A 20,290-nucleotide genomic window follows, 5' to 3' on the forward strand; every position below is an offset into this window, starting at 1 on the left:
AGGCTATGATATACTTGGAAACTCCCGTGCTTCAGCAACGGTTAGGTTTTTGGTGCGCAAGATTACACGGGTTCTGTGAGAACCTCTTATAGTTATGAATAAACAATCAGTACATTCTCAGCATCTGGCAAAGTAGCAAAACTGGCATCTAGACACTCAAGGTCATGTCTAACTAGGGGATGCATACTTTTGTGAGATAAGGTGAGAGGCCCTTTCCTGGGCCTGGAGAGCAATAATTATACTATGGAGAGAACATGGTTAATATGGCTAAAGGAGAGAACACAATAGGTTAGCATTGAGGCCTTAAAACTTCAGTAGCCCGTGGCATCAGTGACATAACAATGTCCTTCTGCTCTGTACATTGGACAAACCAGCCAACCTCTACGCAAAAGAATAAATGGACACAAATCTGACATTAGAAATGGAAACGTCCAGAAACCAGTGGGAGAACACTTCAATCTACCAGGACATTCCATCAAAGACTTAAAGGTCGCTGTAGTTCAGCAGAAACCTTTCAAAAACAAAATCCAACGGGAGGCTGCTGAATTGGAATTCATATGCAAATTTGACTCTGTCAAGCTAGGACTGAATAGGGACTGTGAATGGTTATCACATTATCAGAGGTAACAGATTTCCTTTACAGAGGCGGGGTCTGGGGGAGCCCAGTGGCACCTGGCGTGGGCTTTCGGGGACCACAGTTCTCTTTGTCAGATGCATCTGACGGTGAGAGCTGTGGTTATCGAAGGCTTATACTGCATAGGAATTGGATGGTCTGGCTGTTTTACTGCTGCAAACTAACACGGCAAACTCCCTTGAAGCCAACTGATCCCCACACCAAAAGGAGATGTTTACATTTACTAGCAAAGGAATGTTTTGGTTGCATCCTCCCTCTCCCCCCCTAACTGCATCTTCTCTCTCCTCCTCTCCTCCCCCCTCCTCTTCTATATTTGACCAGTTTCTGTACCATGCATCTGACGAAGAGAACTTGATTCTCAAAAGCTTATGCTACAATAAAATTGGTTAGTCTTAAAGGTGCTACTGGACTCTTTTTGATATAACAAACACCTAAACATGGCATGGCTATACACAGACATGACAGATGTACTCTTTTGCCCAGAATAGGGTGCGGGATGGGATGATTGAAATTGGTCAGGGGCAGCTGTCTGTGCCCTGTGCTGGGGTTCCTCCCCACGGAATGCCCCTCCTGCTGACCTGCTGCCACTGCCAAACAGAGGCGGATGCACCTGCAGTGCAGATGAGAGGGGCTTCTGTTCCCTCCTTTGGAGGAAAGTGAAACTTGGGGCTGGCAGGCGCGGCTCAGTTTTGTCCTTTGTCTCTCGCCTCCTTTTCTGGGCATTTGCGCCACCAGGCGGAATGGAGCCGTCACCCACATCAAGATTCAGAATACTGGGGACTACTATGACCTCTATGGAGGGGAGAAGTTTGCCACCTTGGCGGAGCTGGTCCAGTACTACATGGAACATCACGGGCAGCTGAAAGAGAAAAACGGGGATGTGATCGAGCTCAAGTATCCGCTCAACTGTGCTGACCCCACATCTGAAAGGTGAGGTGGGCGTGGTGTAGAGGTGTGGCTGGGCCAAGTGAGGGTGCCCAGTCAGAGGATTTCTGGGAGAGTAAAGGGGGCTCCTCAGTATCCTATCCAACCTGGAAGTTCTGGGTGCAGCCAGGGTCAGGGCTTGCATCTTGAAGGCAGGTGGAGGGTTTGGCAGGTAGGCAGGCAGTTAAGCCTGCGCCTGAGCACCAGCTTGCTCAGCTTCCTGGCTGTTGCAGTAGCCCTGAGATAGTTGTCAGCTGTGCTCTCTTTATACCGGGATAAATGAGGCTGCCAGCAAACAGTTGTTTGAGCCAAGGCACAACTGTGAGGAAGTTCCTCCCCAAGGAACTGTGCCACAAGAATGGAGCTAATGAAAGATCAGTGTCTCCTCTGAGCCTTAAAGAAACTTCCCTTGGAGGAGTCTGCCCATTGCATCTCTGCATGAGTCATTGCTCCTAGCAGTCAGAGTAGGCTCCTCTGTGGCTGCATGAATGTTACTCCTGCACAGTCTGGAAAACAGACTGTTTTGACTAGAAGAATGAACCACTGCATGCGGTTCGTGTTTTTAAAAATTAAAATGGAGGCTCGGGTCTATCAGAAATGAGGGGAATGGTGTTCTGACCATTATATCGCCCTGGCTTGAGCGAGAGGACTGGGCGGCAGGGTGCCTCCTGTGTTGCATACAGATGTCCCCAGGTTCAGTCTCCAGCAAAAAGGACTTGCAAGTGTTGGAAAGACCATTTTCTGGAGAGCTGCTGTGCCCGAGGAGACCGTGCTGAGGGAATGGACCGCTTGTCTGGTTTGACTTAAGGCAGCTCCGTTTGTTTGGGTGGCAGTAGCCGAGGGCGGGCGATCTGCCGGGCAGGCAGAAGCCACACCCTCCTCCTTTTCTGGTCTTTCCAAAGGTGGTTTCACGGGCACCTTTCTGGGAAAGAAGCCGAGAAACTGTTAACGGAAAAAGGGAAACACGGGAGCTTTCTCGTTCGTGAGAGCCAGAGCCATCCCGGAGACTTTGTCCTTTCTGTCCGGACGGGGGACGATAAAGGAGAGAGCAATGATGGGAAATCAAAAGTGACCCATGTCATGATCCGGTGCCAGGTAAAGGAGGGGTAGAGACCCTCGAAATTTCAGGCAGGAGGTGGCCGGGACAGAGCGGGGATTGTTCTTTCTGGGGCTTGAGAATCCCCCTTCCTGCATGGCTTGGTGCCTCCTCCCTCAGCTCTCGGAATAAAAAGGCGTGCAGAAGGAGGCGCGTTTGCACTGTGTGGCTAACAAGGGCTCTTGGTTCTTCCGAAGGATCTGAAGTATGATGTTGGAGGAGGGGAGAAGTTTGATTCCCTGACGGACCTCGTTGAGCATTATAAGAAGAACCCCATGGTGGAAACCTTGGGGACAGTCCTTCAGCTCAAGCAGGTGAGAGCCGTGCTCCAGACCAGCCAGAGAGCTCATGCAATGCGTGTCGGAGAGCATCGGCCCGCCAGAAACTGCTGGCGCGTGCTCTCAGTCACTGGGAAGGCTCTTCTTCATCCTTGTCCTCCCGATATCATTGGCCCTGCCTGATAGGAGCAGTTCATAACTTGTCAGCAGCTCTGTCATGTTGTCTGGAGGATCAAGGTGGGTGTCGGAGTGAGAGGGGGGGAGGAAGTGAGGTCACAGAAAAGCAGCTTCTGGGGGTGTGTCAAGGAGGCCCCAAGGAGGGGAAGGAACTGGTTCTGTGTGTGCTAGAGGGGAGGATCTCCCTGTGCAATAAATGCATGCATCTGCCTTACACCTAGGCATACCATCCAGCTGTATGCTGTCTTTCTTGACCAGCCACAGTTTTCCACGGTCTTAGGCTGTGGAGGGCCTCTGGAGAGCCTTTCTGCTTGCAGAGCTGGGGGATAAACAGGGTCTTCTGCATGCAAAGCATGCAGTACCTCCAGGGAGAAAAGAGGGATAAAAGTTTTACAAATTTAAAAAAGCGTGCTCCACTGTCCTCTGCTTATGGACCCTCTCAGGCTTCTGAGAGTTGGGGGGGGGGGGGCTATGTGATTCTTGGGAACGTTGGTGCTTGGTCACATGGCCAATTCCACTTGCGGCTCTCAAGTGTTAAAAATTAGCCTCTGCTGCTGGAAAGAAAGGCAGGCCTGAAGTGGGGTTTGAGTTGCTCTGACATAATGCTTCCCTCCTTCTTTCAAACGAAGAAGCAGTCTTCATGCCATCTTGCACTCCTCTGCAGATTTGAAGGAGGGAGTGGAAAGAACCAGCTCTGCATGGTTGGACCTTCTTGAGGGGCAAGGCAGTAGTTCAGGTCAGGTGTGCCTTTGGGGCCAGGTGGCAGAGCAAGGAAGTTGATGGTGGGGGGGGGCAGGGATGGGCATTGACCAATCACAGCAGCGGGGACAGAGCAAGGCGAAGGGCCCCTCGAGCTATTTGGGCCTCTGATTTGCCGTAGGGGTGCAGTGGCTGACGGGGAAGAGCTTCCAAAGGGCATACTTGTGGTTCAAGAAAACTGTCCATTTTGGGAGTCTTTTGACAGAATTAATGGGGTTCTCTGTCTCTTTCCCTCTGCCAGCCCCTCAATACCACCCGCATCAATGCAGCAGAGATTGAGAGCCGAGTTCGAGAACTGAGCAAGCTTGCAGAGACCACCGACAAAGTGAAGCAGGGGTTTTGGGAAGAATTTGAGGTAATTGGGGGAAATTGGTACACTCCCCCCTCCCCTGGGTATTCTCAGTTTTGGGAAGCTCGATTGCATTTGCGCAGCCCTTCTGGCAGTTCCCATCCAGGATGTACGTGGAAATGTGGCTTTTTTCAGGATCTTTGTGAAAGTCAAGGAGCCAGAGGTTCTTAATGGCTGCCCCTAATTTGTTTCTATTTTGTATCCATGTTTTGGTTTCTACTGGTTGTAATGGGAAATATGCTTCTGGCTGGAACGTGTTTGTTTTCCATGATCTCTGGCACCGCCATGTCATTAAAAAAGCAGCCCTAAGAAGAACTGAAGATAGGAAAAGCAGGTTGCATGCACATGTACTGAATATCCCATATGGATCTGTGCAAACTAGACTTCTGCTTGGGAGTTGAAAAGAGCAAGAGTCCAGTAGCACCTATAAGACTAACAAAATTTGTGGTAGGGTAGGAGCTTTCGTGAGCCACAGCTCACTTCTTCGGATGCTTGGGAGTTGATTTAGTTTCTTTTATTTTTATTAATTTCAAAAGGGGCTGTTTACTTACTGGGTTTTGCATGTTTTTTTCCATTACTGTTTCTTTTCATGATTGTTGTTTCATTTGCATAATTTTATTTCCCGTTGGTTTCAATGGAAGGCACCCCCCTCCCTTCTCAGGTCTGTACTTCATGGTTTTCAATCCAAACTGGACCAAAGCTCGAGGGGATTGTGGTATTTCCTGAGGATACTCACATTGCCAAACTTCAGACAGAGAATAAAAGGGCCCCTCTTTTTGCGGCAATGAAATGCACCTGTGTTTAACATTAAAGTCTGTGGGAGTATTGATCGGAAAGATTCCAAACAGTAACCCAGACGGGTGAGCTTGAAGAGAATTAGCACGAGGATGCAGCAGTCTGGCAAGGCAAAGGTGTTTGGTGGCACAAGGAGAGTAAGGCATGTGGGCAGCCAGGCAGGCAGCAGGAGGACCTTGAGATGGATTTTCTTGGATTGGGATAAGGTGTGGAGAGCAACTGGCGAGCGTAGACTGCAAGAGAAAATTTGGCACAGCAGGGCAGGCATCGGGAGAAGGGAGGATGGGAAAGTCCCACCTTGTATCCTTGAGGATTGTAATACCTTAGACGTGTACCGAAGCCTATTGGCTAGAGCTTGCAGTCAGTTAATAAAGCCCTGAGCTGCTTCCCCTGTTCCCTGTAAGGAACACTGGGCTCGTTCTGTGCCTTTATTGGGAAAATGCAGCCTGCCTTGTAAAGGCAGAGGCTGCTCTGTTGAAACAGATCACAATAAAATGAAAGAAAGGCATGCTTTTTCATTACAGGCCATCTTGTTTCATTTTAATATTCATTACAATCATTACAAAACACCCCATTTTCCTAATTATTGTAATTAATGAAAGGAACACATGGGTCTAGCGCAAGCCATCCTTTGGCTGCCGGGTAATGCTGCGGAGGCACCACTAGGGGGAGGTGTGACTGCTAGATGCTGCTGGCGTTCGGCTGTCAAGGGCTGTTTGCACAGCGTGAAAAATCGGCCAGAGGAATGGATTTGTGCGGCAAAAAGAAGCAGAATTTGACTGTTGTTGAGGAGGAACCTTATGAAGCTAGCCGCAAACAGAGATGTTAAAGGGGGCTTCCGTGGCTTGCAGTCCGTCCACGCCAGCCCAGATGCCCCCTCCTCCCATAGTGTAGCTTATGGGTGCTTGCTAGGGAGCGTTTAAATTAGGGGCGGGCAAGTATTTTTTGCTTGAAGACTACAGCCTACTTTGGAGGGCTCTTAAGTCGAATGCTGGTTCCTCCTGCTGCTGATGCTCAAAAGAGGAAAAACTGGCATCTTACTCAGAGCCTCTTGAAGCAGGCACAGACCCAGAATCGGTTCCGTCGGCTGCACCAAAGGATCTCGAGCTGTTAAACCGCTCCTTCGAAGCCTCGGGCCACTCACCAGTACCATGGTCCATTAGCTGATGCTCCTGACACACGGCTCAGAGACTCAAGTGTTCAACGAAATGCCCCTGTTGCCAAGGGTGTGATTTGCCCACTCCTGCTCTAAGCTCATTTCACCTCTTTGGGAAGAGCCTGGTATTCCCTCACTACACGCTTGTCTGGCTTGTGGTCCAAAGAGCCCCTTGGCAAACGTGAGCACAGCTCTCACGTCTTCTCCAGCAGCCTTGGGCTGCCAGTGCCCTCCGCAAGTGCCCGTTCATGGCCTTGGCACCCAGCGAATGCTTCGAAGCCTCTTGCCCAACGAGGCTGTCTCTGGCAGAGCGGCCAGTGTCTTGGATGCTTTTGGGCCTGAGGGATGGGGTGGGTTTTGCTGGAAGCCTGAGAATGGAGAACTGCAAGAGGGTCATTGTTAACTTTCCATATTATGCCTTCGCTTTAGACTCTGCAGCAGCAAGAATGCAAACTCCTGTACAGTCGCAAAGAGGGACAACGGCAGGAGAATAAGAACAAGAACAGATACAAAAACATTTTGCCCTGTGAGTCAGCAGTCAGATGGTTCTACTGGGGACGCTTTACCGGCTGGGAGGGGGCATTCGATCTGTTTGGGTCTCCTGGCTGTTCCCGTGTTTCCCGTGACTTGTAGCTGTCTGTTGATCAGCTACATTTTTATCCCGCCCGTCCTCCAGGAAGCTCACGGAAGCATCCCTTGTTCCCTTTCTTCTTCTTCGTCACAGCAACATTGTGAATTAGGTTAGGTGGGGGAAGAGCGAGAGGGGCCCAGGGTCGCCTGGAGAGCCTCCGTGGCAGAGTGGGGATTCATGCCCATGCCTCCCTGTTCCTTGTTTGCCACTCTGAGCATTTCACACGGGCTCAGTGCTGAGCACCAGCTTTGCATGTTGAAGGATTTGATCCCTGTCATCTTACTTTTAAGGGAAGTCCTGCTGGAAGTAGACACTGCCAGGCGCGGGGGACTGACGGCCTGCCTCAGGCCGCTGCATCTGTTCTCCTTCACACAAGATGTTGTCTGCCAGAAGGGGTTGGGGGATCAAACTGCGCAGCCTGTCTTGGAGAGCTGGGCAAGGAGCCAGTGGCGAGAGGGGCAGGAGATGGGTACAAGGTGCCCTGGGCTAGTCACTGTCTCTCAGCCTGGCCTTATTCACAGGGCAGTTGTGAGGATAAAATGGAGGCAGGGGGGACGGGCTGTGTATCGGGGGGGGGGGGGGCGGCTCAGAGAAAGCCAACAGCAAGACGTGTGATTTATTCCAGTGGGTCTGGGTGGGGTCAGGCAAAGCCCAGGAGGAGTCTTGGTCTGGGGCCCCTGGCGAAATCTTGCCAGACATCTGTGTTTTCTCGCAATTTCAGAATCTGATCAGTCAGAGAGTTTAGATTCCTACAAATGCTTAGCTCCTGCATTCCATTTAAAAACTGAGCTTCTGGCTCTCATGGAGTTACGTGTTGGGCAACCTCTTTTCCTTTACCTGTCGTGGGTCGGGGTGAGGGCAAGCAGGAGGAAGAAGGAGGGGGGGAAGCCAAATCAGAGCAGACCCGGGGTACTTGATGGATGAACTGCCTGGTGGGGCAGGGTGTGTGTTTATGTGTGCAGGCCAAGTGTGCAAAAATCTAACTTGAGTAAAAAATCCTTTAAAATCCTTGGATTATCCCCCCCCATCCCATTTCTTTTTCTGAAAAGACCCAAATAATGCAAAGCTTCCCTACCTGATCCCCTGGAGGCAATTTTTACTCACCCCAGGCTAGCGCACCTGATTTATCACTTGAATGCAGCTGTTTCACAGGGTATGTCTGTGTTTCTCCCCCAGTTGACCATACCAGAGTTGTCCTACATGACGGTGACCCAAATGAACCCGTTTCGGATTACATAAACGCCAATATTATCATGGTAAGACATCCTCCCCTCCCATGTTTTGGGGATCTCTGCACAAAATAAATAAATAATAAACATTCGATTTATATACCGCCCTTCAGGACAACTTAAAACCCACTCAGAGCGGTTTGCAAAGTATGTTATTATTATCCCCACAACAATCCCCCTGTGAGGTGGGTGGGTCTGAGAGAGCTCTGAGAGAGCTATGACTGACCCAAGGTCACCCAGCTGGCTTCAAGTGGAGGAGTGGAGAATCAAACCCGATTCTCCAGATTAGAGTCCCGTGCTCTTAACCACTACACCAAACAGGCTCTCTGAGTTGGATTCTGCAGAGCCCTTGCCCTAGTGAAGGCTCTTTCCTCCATAAGTAGGAGCTTTCCCCTGGCACAAGGTATGTGTGTTAGCAACAAGTGCCTCCACTAGCAGCAAGATCCTCAGAATCAAGGGCCCTTGGGAAGGAAACCTTCTCTGGAGAAGCAAGTGGGGACAGCTTGAAACTTGGAGATGTTCTTCCTCTTCCTCTCTCCATCAAGGATTACCTCCGTGGCTGCTTCTGGTGTGTGTGGGGGGGTGTCTCTCTTGTTCTCCTGGATGTGCAGAAGTGTCCTGAGTCAAGGGTCCTGAGCCCATGGCAGGCTGCCACGCTCTTGGCTTTCTGCAAACAATGCAAAACTGAATTATGGTTGTTGTGGATTTTCCGGGCTGTATCGCCGTGGTCTTGGCATTGTAGTTCCTGACGTTTCGCCAGCAGCTGTGGCTGGCACCTTCAGAGGTGTAGCACCGAAAGACAGAGATCTCTCAGTGTCAAACTGTGGAGAAGATCTCTCAGTGTCAAACTGAGCAGTAGCAAAGATCCTTGCTACTGATTGTACTGATCTCACACTATGTAATCCGCCTTGAGTCCCAGTGAGAAAGGCGGACTATAAATGACATAAATAAATAAAATAAAGGTGTTTGCTTTGCTTTGCAGCCCGAGTTTGAAACCAAATGCAACAGCGCGAAGCCCAAGAAAAGCTACATCGCCACCCAAGGCTGCTTGCAGAATACTGTGAACGACTTCTGGAGGATGGTGTTCCAGGAGAACTCGCGCGTGATCGTCATGACGACAAAAGAAGTGGAGAGGGGCAAGGTAAAGAGGTGGTGTCCCCGCCCCCAACGGATCTCGATACCCCCGTGGTTCACAGAACGTCATCCCGGTGGATGGTTCTTTGAGCAAAACTTGGAAGCTCGTAACCGAGGTTGCTTCTTGCAAGAGCACCGTGGATTCCGGAGGGTCTGAGGGGGAAGGCAAGGCACTGAATTCTGTGTGCATTTCCCCTCTTGATGGAACTCCAGAGGTCTTGGCTTTGGACACACCAGTGGAGCTTCTAGCGCTCAACCTTTTGTCCTGTACATGGGCTGGCTGGTGTGAGTCGGTTAGGCTGTAGTTGTGGCCACAAAGTGTTTTCCTCCTAGCAGGAGCAAATCAGTATTCTCAGTTCTGGTGTCTCCACCTTCTAAATTCAGCATCCCAGCAGCCAACATGTTCCGCTCCGGCACTGCTGCTCACTCAGCCCAGGCAGAAAAATGGCTCCGGGGTGTGCCTGTTAGGCCTTGACTTCTTGATGTGGTCCAGCTGAGCAATTTAGCCTTCCAGGGAAAGGCAAAGGGGTGGGGCTGAGCTGGAACCAAACATAGCTTAGGGAAGAGGGAAGGCGGCAGGCAACCCGGCCTCTGGGTGGGAGTCATGGGAGTGGGGATTCTGGGAGCTGAGAGGGAGGCTTGGGTGTGTTGATGCAGGGCCAGCAGCATGGTGGAGGTGGGAGGTTTAACTCTTGCTTCCCTGTGCTGATCTTGTCATCTGAATTGCCCACCCACCACCATCTGTGTGCTTGCTCCCCATGGAGCAAAGAACTGTCCTGCCTGGGGTAGGGTTATTCATTTACTTTTTATGGTTTCCAGACAGATTATTCAGTGTAAATCAATGCACTCAGTAGGGTGATACATCTAATAAGCAATATAATAGAACTAGGAAATTCAGCAATTTGAAGCTGAGCTTTCGTCTGAAGAAACTGCAAGTATTAACCTGACATGTTAGTAACAGTGAGTAACATGGTAGTAACATCAGTAGAAACTCAGGGCACGTTCTTGGACCAATTATATATATAAAGACAAGTGTCCTGATTGACTCATCCATGCCCAGCCCAAACCCCTGGACCTAGAAACATAAAATTTGGGGAGAACATTCCTTTCATGATGTAAACACCCACTAAGAAGGGATTTTAAGAACGCCCCCTAAGGAGGTCAGAAGGGGTCAAATGTGTTTTCCCAAAGGGATCCAACTTCCCTGTGTGGCTGGCAGTCTGCTGCCTGCTTGCACCCCCACCCACAGCCAGTTCAGCCCCTCTTCCCTGATGGGCCCGCCTTTCAAGGTCATTTACATATGCGGGCTGATTGGGGCTCACAACATTCCACACCTCATCCCCCTCCCCAGAGACAGTTGGAACACAGAGGTCATCTGCGTATGCTGCCTGATTGGTCCTCACCGCCCCCCCCCCCCCGGCATTCTCAACAGTCTGCAGTTGCTATTGGGAGTAATTGAATGTGTCCTGAGGTCAAATGCACCTCCCAGTCTTCCCCTCAAAGTTCACTAGGGTTGCCAGCTCAAACCCCACCCCCCAAACAAAAAAATGTTACATACCCATAAGTATTATAACTGGATTTAAAGTAGTTAAATACCATAACGAAGCACGAGTATCAAGCTAGTCTCTTATAATGTAGAGACTTCCCTTTGTAAAAATGTTCTCCTGTTTTACATAGTTTGTGAAAGGCAGGAGCTTGGGAGCATTTCTGACCTCCTCAGGCAGGCCGTCTCCACGGAGGGGGGAGAGCGCTTGAGAGAAGGCAGCTGTGCAGGCAGCTGTAGATTTTGCCCACCTGCAGGGTGGCACCACAGAAGGCCCTGCTCAGATGAGCCAAGTTGTTGTGGCAGGATGTGGGGTTCGCAGATACGCGGGCCCAAGGGCTTTCAGGCACCAAAAGAGCACAGGAGAGAAGCTTTCAGCCCTCCAAGGCTGGGCCTCTGATCTGAAGTTGGGCCCCACACAGCTCCCATCTTTAAGGAAAACAAAAACCAGCCGTAGAGGATCCGTTCACAGAGCCTCCCCTTGCTGGGTCTTGCCTGGCCCTTGTTTCTCCGAGCCCGGAAGGGGTGCTGGTGGTTCAAGGCGTGCCGCTGAAGTCCTGCTGGCTGTGGAGGTTTCACCAGGCCCTGCCAGGGGTCTCTGGGCTTCTCCCTTCGCAAGGGCTAGGAGTTTCCTTTTATTTCCCTCTTCCCTCCGTCATCTGCAGTGAGGCGAGCACCCACAGCCGTGCTGGGAGTTGGTATCAAGTCAGGTTTTTCTGCATTGTTGCATTGTAGTGTTTTTGTAATATGCTAGCTTTTGCCGTATTTGCCACCCAAAACGAATGTGGCAAGATCTTAGTCTGATAACTTCTTCCATTTTCAAGGGATTTTTCTTGAATATTAAGGATTTGCTGATTAGTATCCAGTTTATATAACTGAAAGAAGTTCAGCTTTGCTCAAAATATGTTCTTTGACACGTCTTATTAAATCTATAAAAGCTCAACTGGTAAAGCAAACAAGGAGCACAGTTCCAAGCACCCTTGATCACCCGCCCCCCCAAAAGGCAACCCACTATTTGCAGCAGCTGAGGGGTAACACATTCTCCCCCTAGAGGCTGTCGGTGTCTGCACAGGTGGGGCTTCTAGGGCTGGCACTCCTCCTTCTGGGTCTGGCCTGTGACCCAGACACCCAGTAGCCAGGAAGACTCTGGGGCAGGTGAAAGGTCAGCCCTTGGCTGAGCTGCTTAGGGCTGGGAAGGGTGACTGTCTAGGGAAGCCAAGGGGTGGGCGTGATCACACCTGAGTTTGCGATGGCCCCGCGGGAGGCCCTTCCAGGCCTGCAGTCTTCTCTCAGTAAGGAAGGGGGGGACCCCACGTTGCTGGGTTTTAGGAAGTTCTGCCTGACTGTGGTGCTTAGATGGGCTTCGGGGGAATGTGTGGAGGTGGAAACTATTACTGGCGGGTTGGTTTTGCTGTTTTGAATGTAGGATGTTTCAGAATTGATGCGAGTCTCCAAGTCCCATTTCGGGAGACAGGCACTGTATAAGGCCGTGTTCCTTCTGGTCATGCCCCTTTCCTGAGTCCCAGCCATTTCTTAGGAGGAGGGGGCTGCGGCTGAGTGGTAGAGCCTCTGCCCTGCTCTGCTCTGCATGCAGAGGGTCCCAAGTTCAATCCCCGGCTTTGGCTAACAGCTGTTCCCTTGGGAGGGCCTGCCTGCCTTCATCGACCACAGGGAGCGGGTTGGAAGCCTTCTGTTTTGTAATAGAAGAAGCCATTAGGATCTGGTTACAAAGCACCTTGGCAAACGCGGAGGCACCACTTGGTTTGCCCCGCTTCTTTTCTTAGCCCTGGCAGCCAAGGGCTTCCCTCCCTCCCACTCTGAGCGCCCTCTCACCAACAAGCTCTTGGTTGTGGCTCCCCAAACTGCCTTAGCAGGCTATCTGGGGTCAGGCCCCAGCCGGGGCGAGTGCCGGCGTGTTCTCAGATTCCTTTAAGACCATCTGTTTCAGTTTCTTTCTCCTCTTTCCAGTGGGCTGTGAAATGCTCTGAATCTTGCCAGGAACCATGCCAGCCACTGTCTGGCTGCTGTCATCAGTTGGCTTAGGGAAATTAACTTGCACAGTTTTGTTTTTGTTTCAAGCGTCTGAAGATCTTCTTTGTGTTGATTAAACACAAGGAGGCGGAGGGCTCTTGTGAACCTGTGTGGTGCTCAATGTGGGAAAGGTCTAGCCCGGGTGGGGTGGGGTGGGGTGCAGAAGGACCGTGGACCAGGCCAAGGGTAAGACGTGGTTGCTGAACCAAGTGCCTTCTGGGAACTGGGTCCCAGCAGGATCAGGGTCTTCCCGTTAGTAAGTGAAGAGCAAGAGACAAGCTGGGAAAGATGCTGAGGCTGGCAGCTGTGCTGCGTGTGCCTGATTTATGCTCGCCTGGCAAATAAAAACAACTGGGTTGCCTGCCCAAATGTGCCTAGACATAATTTTATTTGACTCCAAAGACAAATAATTTTATGAAACTTTGCTGCTTAGTCACTGGGATGCAGTCCTTGCTCAGGCTGGATAACTAACAGTGAAATCCTAAGCAGAGTTACTCCAGTCTAAGTCCATTGAAATCAGCGGGCTTAGACTGGAGTAACTCTGCTTAGGATTTCACTGTAAGGCGATAGCATTTACAATCCTGACTTATGCAGATGTGCAGAAAGTGAGCTACCTGAATGGGAACAGAATCAACTCATTTGCTGCAGGCGGGCTTGAGAGAGCAGGCTTTGACTTTCCTTCCTCATTTGGCCTGAACTTGTAATGATCCGGCCTCAGTAAGGAAACACAACTCTTCCCCCCACTCCATCTTGTCTTCTAGAGCAAGTGTGTGAAATACTGGCCAGATGAGCATGCTCTGAAGGAATATGGTGTTATGCGCGTCAGGAATGTCAAAGAGAGCGCAGCTCATGATTACACCTTACGAGAACTCAAACTTTCAAAGGTCGGGCAAGTAAGTTCAATAAGTCCTGTGGCACCGTGGCGTCTCTGTTTTTGCAGCAGAGGTCCCCAGAACTGTAGACGAGGGCACACAGAACACGTGTTTGTTGGTGGGGTGTGTGCGCATTGTTTCCTTTGTCCCTTCTCTTGACTCTCTTAATGTTAAAGTTCATAAACAAGCCCCCCTCCCCCGCAGATGTCACCTTCCTCTGTGAGTTGGTTTGCTATGAACATTAATAGCATTTTTATGTATATAATTAGTGATATAAAGGTGGTTAGACTGTTCAGGGATGCATTTTGAAAGGGAGTGTTCTGGCTTGAGATGCTGTGAAAATGGCGTGTGGGGAAGGGTCAGCCAAGGTCGTCGCCTCTTGAAACTCCCAAGAGGCTCGCTGGGCTTAGGGTCTCAGTAGCGACCCTCTTTCAGGAGTGCTTGCAAGTGTCTGTCCCCTGCGGGGCCTTGTGTGGGCTTCTTGCCCTGGTGTGCAGACAGCTTTGCCAGCGATTCTAAAACTCCAACTGCTCCTTTGATTTCCCCTTCCTCTCCCATTCTCACTGCCCGGGGGTGGGGGCGGGGGTATGGAATGCTATGTGGAAATAGGAGAGAGGGTCAGACCTAGATAGGGAGCATTGCCCCCCACCTGCCTTTTTGCTAGGACGCCAGTTAGGGCCCCTTATAACTCTTTTGGGTGGCGTCTTGTCCAGGGCAACACGGAGCGAACAGTTTGGCAGTATCACTTCAGAACCTGGCCTGACCACGGAGTCCCCAGCGATCCTGGTGGCGTCCTGGATTTCTTAGAAGAGGTTCACCACAAGCAGGAGAGCATAGCAGATGCTGGCCCAGTTGTGGTCCATTGCAGGTACAGCAGTGAACTCATTAGACCGTGGCTCTGAATTGTAGGGTTTTTCTTAAGCCGGAAGAGGTAAAAATACGACTTGTTTCCGCCTCTTGACAGTGCGGGAATTGGTCGAACTGGAACATTCATTGTGATCGATATTCTCATCGACATAATCAGAGAGAAAGGTGAGTCTGTTTTTTTCTTTCTCAGCATAACACTAAACCATGGATAGCCCAGTGTAGCTATGTGGCCAAACCATGGTGAGTGCCAACCACAGTATGTTGTCTAAACCCTCCCAGCTAAAGATCCTACAGCTAGTGCTCTCCAGGGTCTTGGGCAGAGAGGGGGCTTTGTCAGCATCTGCCTCTGGAGATCCTTCATTGCCCCTGACCTGCAGCTCATGTCTTGCATCCTGCACCTGTTGGAGCACTTAGGTGATGCCCTTTCCTGGCTAAAGTGACACTGCCTGGGCCCGGGCCCTGCATCCTGTTGCATTGCACATCTTCCCACTTCCCCTAGGCGTGGACTGTGACATCGATGTTCCCAAGACTATTCAGATGGTGAGGTCCCAGCGGTCTGGGATGGTGCAGACCGAGGCACAGTACCGGTTTATTTACATGGCGGTCCAGCACTACATTGAAACCTTACAGCGCAGGATCGAGGAGGAGCAGGTACCTTCTTTGCCGAGGCGGCCAGAATGGCCTGGCATAAGTACTTTCTGATCAAGGGCCACATTTCAGTGCCTGGGCGCTACCGAATCAAAGAGCTCTAAGCCTTAGGAAGAAGTCCTGCCAGTAAGTCAGTGGAAGTTGCTCAACCGCAAGAGGTCTCGCTGCCTTGCCTGCCCCTTCGCTAGTCATTTGCAGCCTATTTGTGGCTTGTAGCTTGGCAGGTCACCCCTCCTCAGGTGGGGCCCAGAGCCCAGGTCTAGGAATGGACTATGCAGTCAGAGCCTGGTGGGTCGGGGGTAAGGGGCACTTGCCTGTCCTCCCCACAACTCATAGGAGAGCATGCACTCCCGCCCAGCTCTCCCAGGTCCCAACGCATTTAAAATGTTTCTCCCCATGTGCAGCACTTGGTTTTGCATTTTTGTGTGTGTGTTTCAGTAAAATGAAGAACAGCTTTGGATTAGTAGCCCACAGCTCTGCTAATGCAAAATAAACACCAAAGCACGTATTTGTCAGTTAACAACCGTACGCACCTTAGCACTTCCCAGTTATATTTTTAATCCCCATGTTTTCAGCCCCAAATTGGCTCTTGGCAGTCAAAATCCAGTGTGAATTAATAACCGTGAAAATGCAATGCAGAATTCTTGGGGAAGTCGGGGCGGGGGGAGAGTAATTATTTGCCTCCCTTTTGTCCATAAGCTGTAATGATGATAGTTACTACCTAGATAATGGTGTGTGTCTGTGGTGCATGATGGGGTGGGGGATCAGTCTGCAGGGCTTTACTCAGCGTCATCCACGTCTTATTTAAGAGCCTTGTGTGTGCCCTGCTCGCAAGAGAGACAATACAAACTACAAAACGCAATAAATTCAGTCAAACAGCTGCATAAAATTAAGCTCAGTGCCAGCAGCAGCAGTCAGATAATGACTAACAAAATGCTTGTAAAACAATCGACAGCGGCAGTAAAGGAGGAACGGCGTGACAAATGGAGGATGGGGGTGTGGAGCTGCAACCCAAAGAGCAACGCCCCCAGATTGCCGGGGCAAAAGAGAGGTGTTCAGATGAGACGCCAATGTGGTCTTGCTATGGTGGCTTCGTAGGCTTCATTTGTTAAAGGATGTTGGTGGGGGGCACATTTCCCATGCATCTTTTTTGCTACTGGTGGTAAAACAGATCTGCAGGGTCCAAGCTACAGTGTTAAATCTTGGCATGTGGCCCATTAATTTTTGGCTAGGTTTTATTCCGGTGTAATGCTTCTTCTCTGTCAACCGGGCTAGTAGCCCCACTGGGGGATTACTCTTCTTTCTCGGTTGTTTTGCAGAAGCGAAGGGTCTCCCGCTAGCCTCCTTTTTGGAAGCAGGAGAGCTAATTCTTTTGGATGGGGGGGATTCTCTCATTTCAGAAAAGTAAAAGAAAAGGACACGAGTACACCAACATTAAATACTCCTTAGCGGACCAGGCAAGCGGAGACCAGAGTCCCCTCCCGCCCTGTACTCCTACTCCCACCTGTCCTGAGTAAGTAGCTGGCAGCCCCTGAAATCCCAGCATCTGTTTTTCAGAATTGTTCCAAGTCCAAGTGCTCAAGGAAGGGAGGAGGCTATTTCGATGCTGGAGGTGGGGAAACGAGCCCTGAACTCAGGATCCCTGGGCTGTACCAAGATGCCTTGTTTTGGCCGCTGCTATTGTTAATCTCCGTTTCATCAGTTTTCATTGTCAGTGTTCCTGATTAGTACTTTTGTTTCCCACCCTTTTCCACCATTCGTGCTTTTGTTTTCCACCATGGCCATTTCCACACGTCTTACCTGCCTGCGGAACGCCACGCAAAAGACCCAGAAGACAGCATCTTCTCGCGCGACATCACACCAGGAAGAAGCTGTTATCGCGCAAAACTCCCGGATAACAGCATCTTCCTGGCGCAGTTCCGCACGAGAAGACGCTGTCTTCCGGGTCTTTCACACGACGTTCCGCAGGCAGGTAAGACATGTGGAAACAGTCCATTTTTGCACAATTGACCCAAAGAGCTAAAAACAGTATCTTTTTAATGGCAAAAATCTGACACGCAGCAGAAATGGCCCAGAACTGCACATGCTTTTTGCCGACGAGAAAACGCAGCTGAAGCTGGGGACTGCCAAGGGGAAATGGTGGGGCTGTGACATTTGATAGAATCCCTCCTTAGGGGAAATCCCAGACACTCTGCCATGGGAGATAATTTTTCAAATGCATTTTTTAATCCAGACCTTTGGTGAGCCCAAAGTGCCACCTGCTCAGCGGCCTGCATCCTGACAGGATTTGTTGGTCCAGTGTTTCTCCATCTGGTCTGCTGCTTCCTGGGGGCAAGTAATTCTGGTCACTTGGTTGCTCCCGCTATCAGCCATATTAGCAGCACTCTCTGGCTTTGGTGAAGGTCTCCTGTTGCATCTTGGGATGAATCACTGTCCAGTACTCAGTGACGTACAGAGGTGTGACAAGAACGCTCCTCCTCTTGCATGCTTTAAAAGTAAACTTCATAGCCCCTGTTTTTCCCCCCAGATATTAGTATTTGGAGAAGCAGGAGCTGAGGCCCATCGTAGTCATTTCACGGGTTTTCAGCTTCCTGGGGAGGGAGGCTTCCCCCCCCCCCGAATGTTTAGCAAGTCTCGTTGCTGAAAGTGGTTCAGTGGCGCCTGCTTATCCTGCTTTTCTCCCCCTTTAAAAAGGTTCCCTTCGAAGCCATAAATCAATTCAAACAGCATGTTAACATTTCAATTAAAACCGTAAGACTCCAGTCAAAGCCCTTCATTAAACCTGTTCTCCGCCGAGCAAGAGCCCTGAGCTCGTTGCTTGGTGTGACTTTGCAATCCTGTGCTCCCTCCAGGATGAGAGAAGAGAATGCCATGAGGGTGTATGAAAATGTCGGTCTGATGCAGCAGCAGAAGAGCTTCAGATGATGAGCCCGTGCGAAGGGAGAGGTTCTCGTGGGAAAGGTACGCTCGTCTCTTTTGCCAGGCGGTCTTTTACGCGGCAGTGGTGAGGAGGGAGAGAGAGAGAGCCCGGGGGCGATTCCCATTCCCATCTGTCCCCAGAGGCACCTTGCCTGTCCGGGGGGGGAGGGGGGGGGTTGGTCTGGCTCTTGTCTCTCTTGGAGCATTGGAGCGGCCGTCCTTCAGCTGCCCATAGTCCACTCTGCTCTGGCTGGGAGCTGGCTGGGTTCCCTGCTTAATGTCAGAACTGTGGCTAAATAATAGTTGTATCCAGACTACCTTCTGCAATCAGACAAGAGTCCGTTGTTTTCAAAAGATTTACTGAAAGAATCCATTATAGTCCACTGGCCCAGATGCAATATCTGGGCTGGTACACGTGTATTGTTACAAATGAAAGGCAAAGAATACAGTACAAAGTATCAAGACTCAGTAGGCCCAGCCTCCCCCCATAGTTCTCAAAACAATCCCTTTGAAGCTGAGAAAGTGAAAGTTTCCCAGGACTGGAAAAGCTGTAGTCAAAACATTCCTCTTGAGAGAGATAGCTGCTAGGGAACATCTTGGCACCTGTGAAGAAAGCAAGAGAATTAAAATGGAGTCTCTTTGGTTACAATACATAGGGAAGCATTCTGAACCTGACACTTTGTACCCCAACCTGGAACGCAAGACGGCTTTCAAAGTCGACCTTCTCCCTCGACTCAGATCAGCCTCCCCCTCCCACCTCTCCTTCCCCTCTCACTTCCTGCTGCCTCTTTCCTTTCTCTCTCAATGGCTCACCTCGGCTTCAGTGCCATGAAAGCCACATTCCCCTCTCTCTGCATCTTGTCATTCTGGAGGTGTGCAGAGGGGCTTATGCTGACCCCTGCAGCCTTGGCTCGTTGACCCCCCCCCCCCCGCACCCCATTCTGAAATGTTGCCAGATGTTGCCAGATGCTTTAGTGCTCTGAGCCAACTTCAGAGTTGCAGGAGCTTTTTGTTGAAGCTGCAAGCTGTCGATGCATCTGACAAAGAGAGCTGTGATTCTTGAAAGCTGAAAATGCGTCTGACGAAGAGAGCTGTGGTTCTCGAAAGCTCATGCTACGATAAAGTTGGTTAATCTTGAAGGTGCTACTGGACTCTTTACTATTTTGCAACCGCAGACTAACACGGCTAACTCCTCTGGATCTATGCCATAAGTGTATTTCTGATAGGCCACAAAAGGACCTCTCTCTTTTTTTGTATTCCCTTTGCAGAACTGAAATTGCCATTTTTTAAAATGGGAAGGCGAAACAAGGCGTCTCGAAAAACATCCTGCAAGGAGTGGACTTTGGCTGCTGCACAGAGCCTTTTTTATTTATGGTGTTTTAACCCTCCAGTGACGAGCAGGCCGTCTGCCCAAGACGATCCTGATGCCTTTTTTCCAACCTCTCTGGTTTCTGCAGTTGCTGATGTTTTGTTTCCACTCTTTGAGATGAAAGGGTGCATCCCACAGATCCATTCTGCTAAGGGTGACGCTTTCCTCCACCGCAAAGAGGCGTCCTCTCCCACCGGGCCCTCTCGTGCGGAGGGGGGGGGGCGCTGCCGTGAGCGCAGCAGATTCACGGGAGCCACTCTGGCGTTCTCTTGTCTCTGACGCAGACCAATACTCTGTTGTACTTGAATGGTTTTCTCCCCTTTCTTGGATTTAGGCATTTAAAGCTGTTTCAAATTAGATTTCTTTTTTTTTTTAAAGACTGTTTCTTGCCCTTTAAAAATTCAGAGTAGTAGGTCAGTATTGATATGAATGATACTGGGGAGGGAGCGGTTACGTGCTTCCCCGGGGGCTTGATCCTCTCTCCTCCCTCCCTGCCCCCAAGGAGCAGCCAAAAACTATCCCACCGACAGGTCTAGTTGATCAGCTAGTGTGATAAAGTAACTGGTCCTTAATGTGTTCCATGCCATGTTTTGGTTTTTGAAATTCAGATGCTTTTCTCCAACTTCCAACCAGGCGTTTTTTGCACCAGCTAGTTTCTGAGAACTGCCCCGCAGTCACTAGGTGGCGCCCCTGTGAATTGTTGATGGTGCTGTGACTGGCAGACTCCATTGGGTGGCATTCTGGAGTTGTCACTTGAGCCACTTGCTTGCTGAACGTGGGCTCTTGTACGAAGCGTCTCCTTTCATGCCCTGCTCGTGAGCTTCCAAGGTGCGTCAGGGCAGCCCAAATGGGCGACTAGGTGGGCCTCTTGCCTGATCC

The 20,290-nt window shown here is 50.5% G+C and overlaps 1 protein-coding gene across 1 annotated transcript in view; it reads left to right on the forward strand.

Annotated features, from left to right (window-relative positions):
* Positions 1-19,509, forward strand: part of PTPN11 (protein tyrosine phosphatase non-receptor type 11) — a 30,249-nt gene extending 10,740 nt beyond the window's left edge. Inside the window, exons 3-16 of the mRNA XM_054996273.1 lie at positions 1,370-1,564; positions 2,461-2,653; positions 2,852-2,968; positions 4,110-4,223; positions 6,598-6,694; positions 7,976-8,055; positions 9,011-9,169; positions 13,498-13,629; positions 14,322-14,476; positions 14,573-14,640; positions 14,975-15,126; positions 16,524-16,636; positions 17,976-18,084; positions 19,311-19,509. Coding sequence (XP_054852248.1) covers positions 1,370-1,564; positions 2,461-2,653; positions 2,852-2,968; positions 4,110-4,223; positions 6,598-6,694; positions 7,976-8,055; positions 9,011-9,169; positions 13,498-13,629; positions 14,322-14,476; positions 14,573-14,640; positions 14,975-15,126; positions 16,524-16,636; positions 17,976-18,048 — 1,648 coding nt within the window. The 3' untranslated portion in view covers positions 18,049-18,084; positions 19,311-19,509. The remainder of the gene's footprint in view (positions 1-1,369; positions 1,565-2,460; positions 2,654-2,851; positions 2,969-4,109; positions 4,224-6,597; positions 6,695-7,975; positions 8,056-9,010; positions 9,170-13,497; positions 13,630-14,321; positions 14,477-14,572; positions 14,641-14,974; positions 15,127-16,523; positions 16,637-17,975; positions 18,085-19,310) is intronic.
* The last annotated feature ends 781 nt before the right edge of the window (positions 19,510-20,290 follow it).

Source organism: Eublepharis macularius, chromosome 13 (genome assembly GCF_028583425.1).
Source record: "Eublepharis macularius isolate TG4126 chromosome 13, MPM_Emac_v1.0, whole genome shotgun sequence".
NCBI classification, from domain to species: domain Eukaryota; kingdom Metazoa; phylum Chordata; class Lepidosauria; order Squamata; family Eublepharidae; genus Eublepharis; species Eublepharis macularius.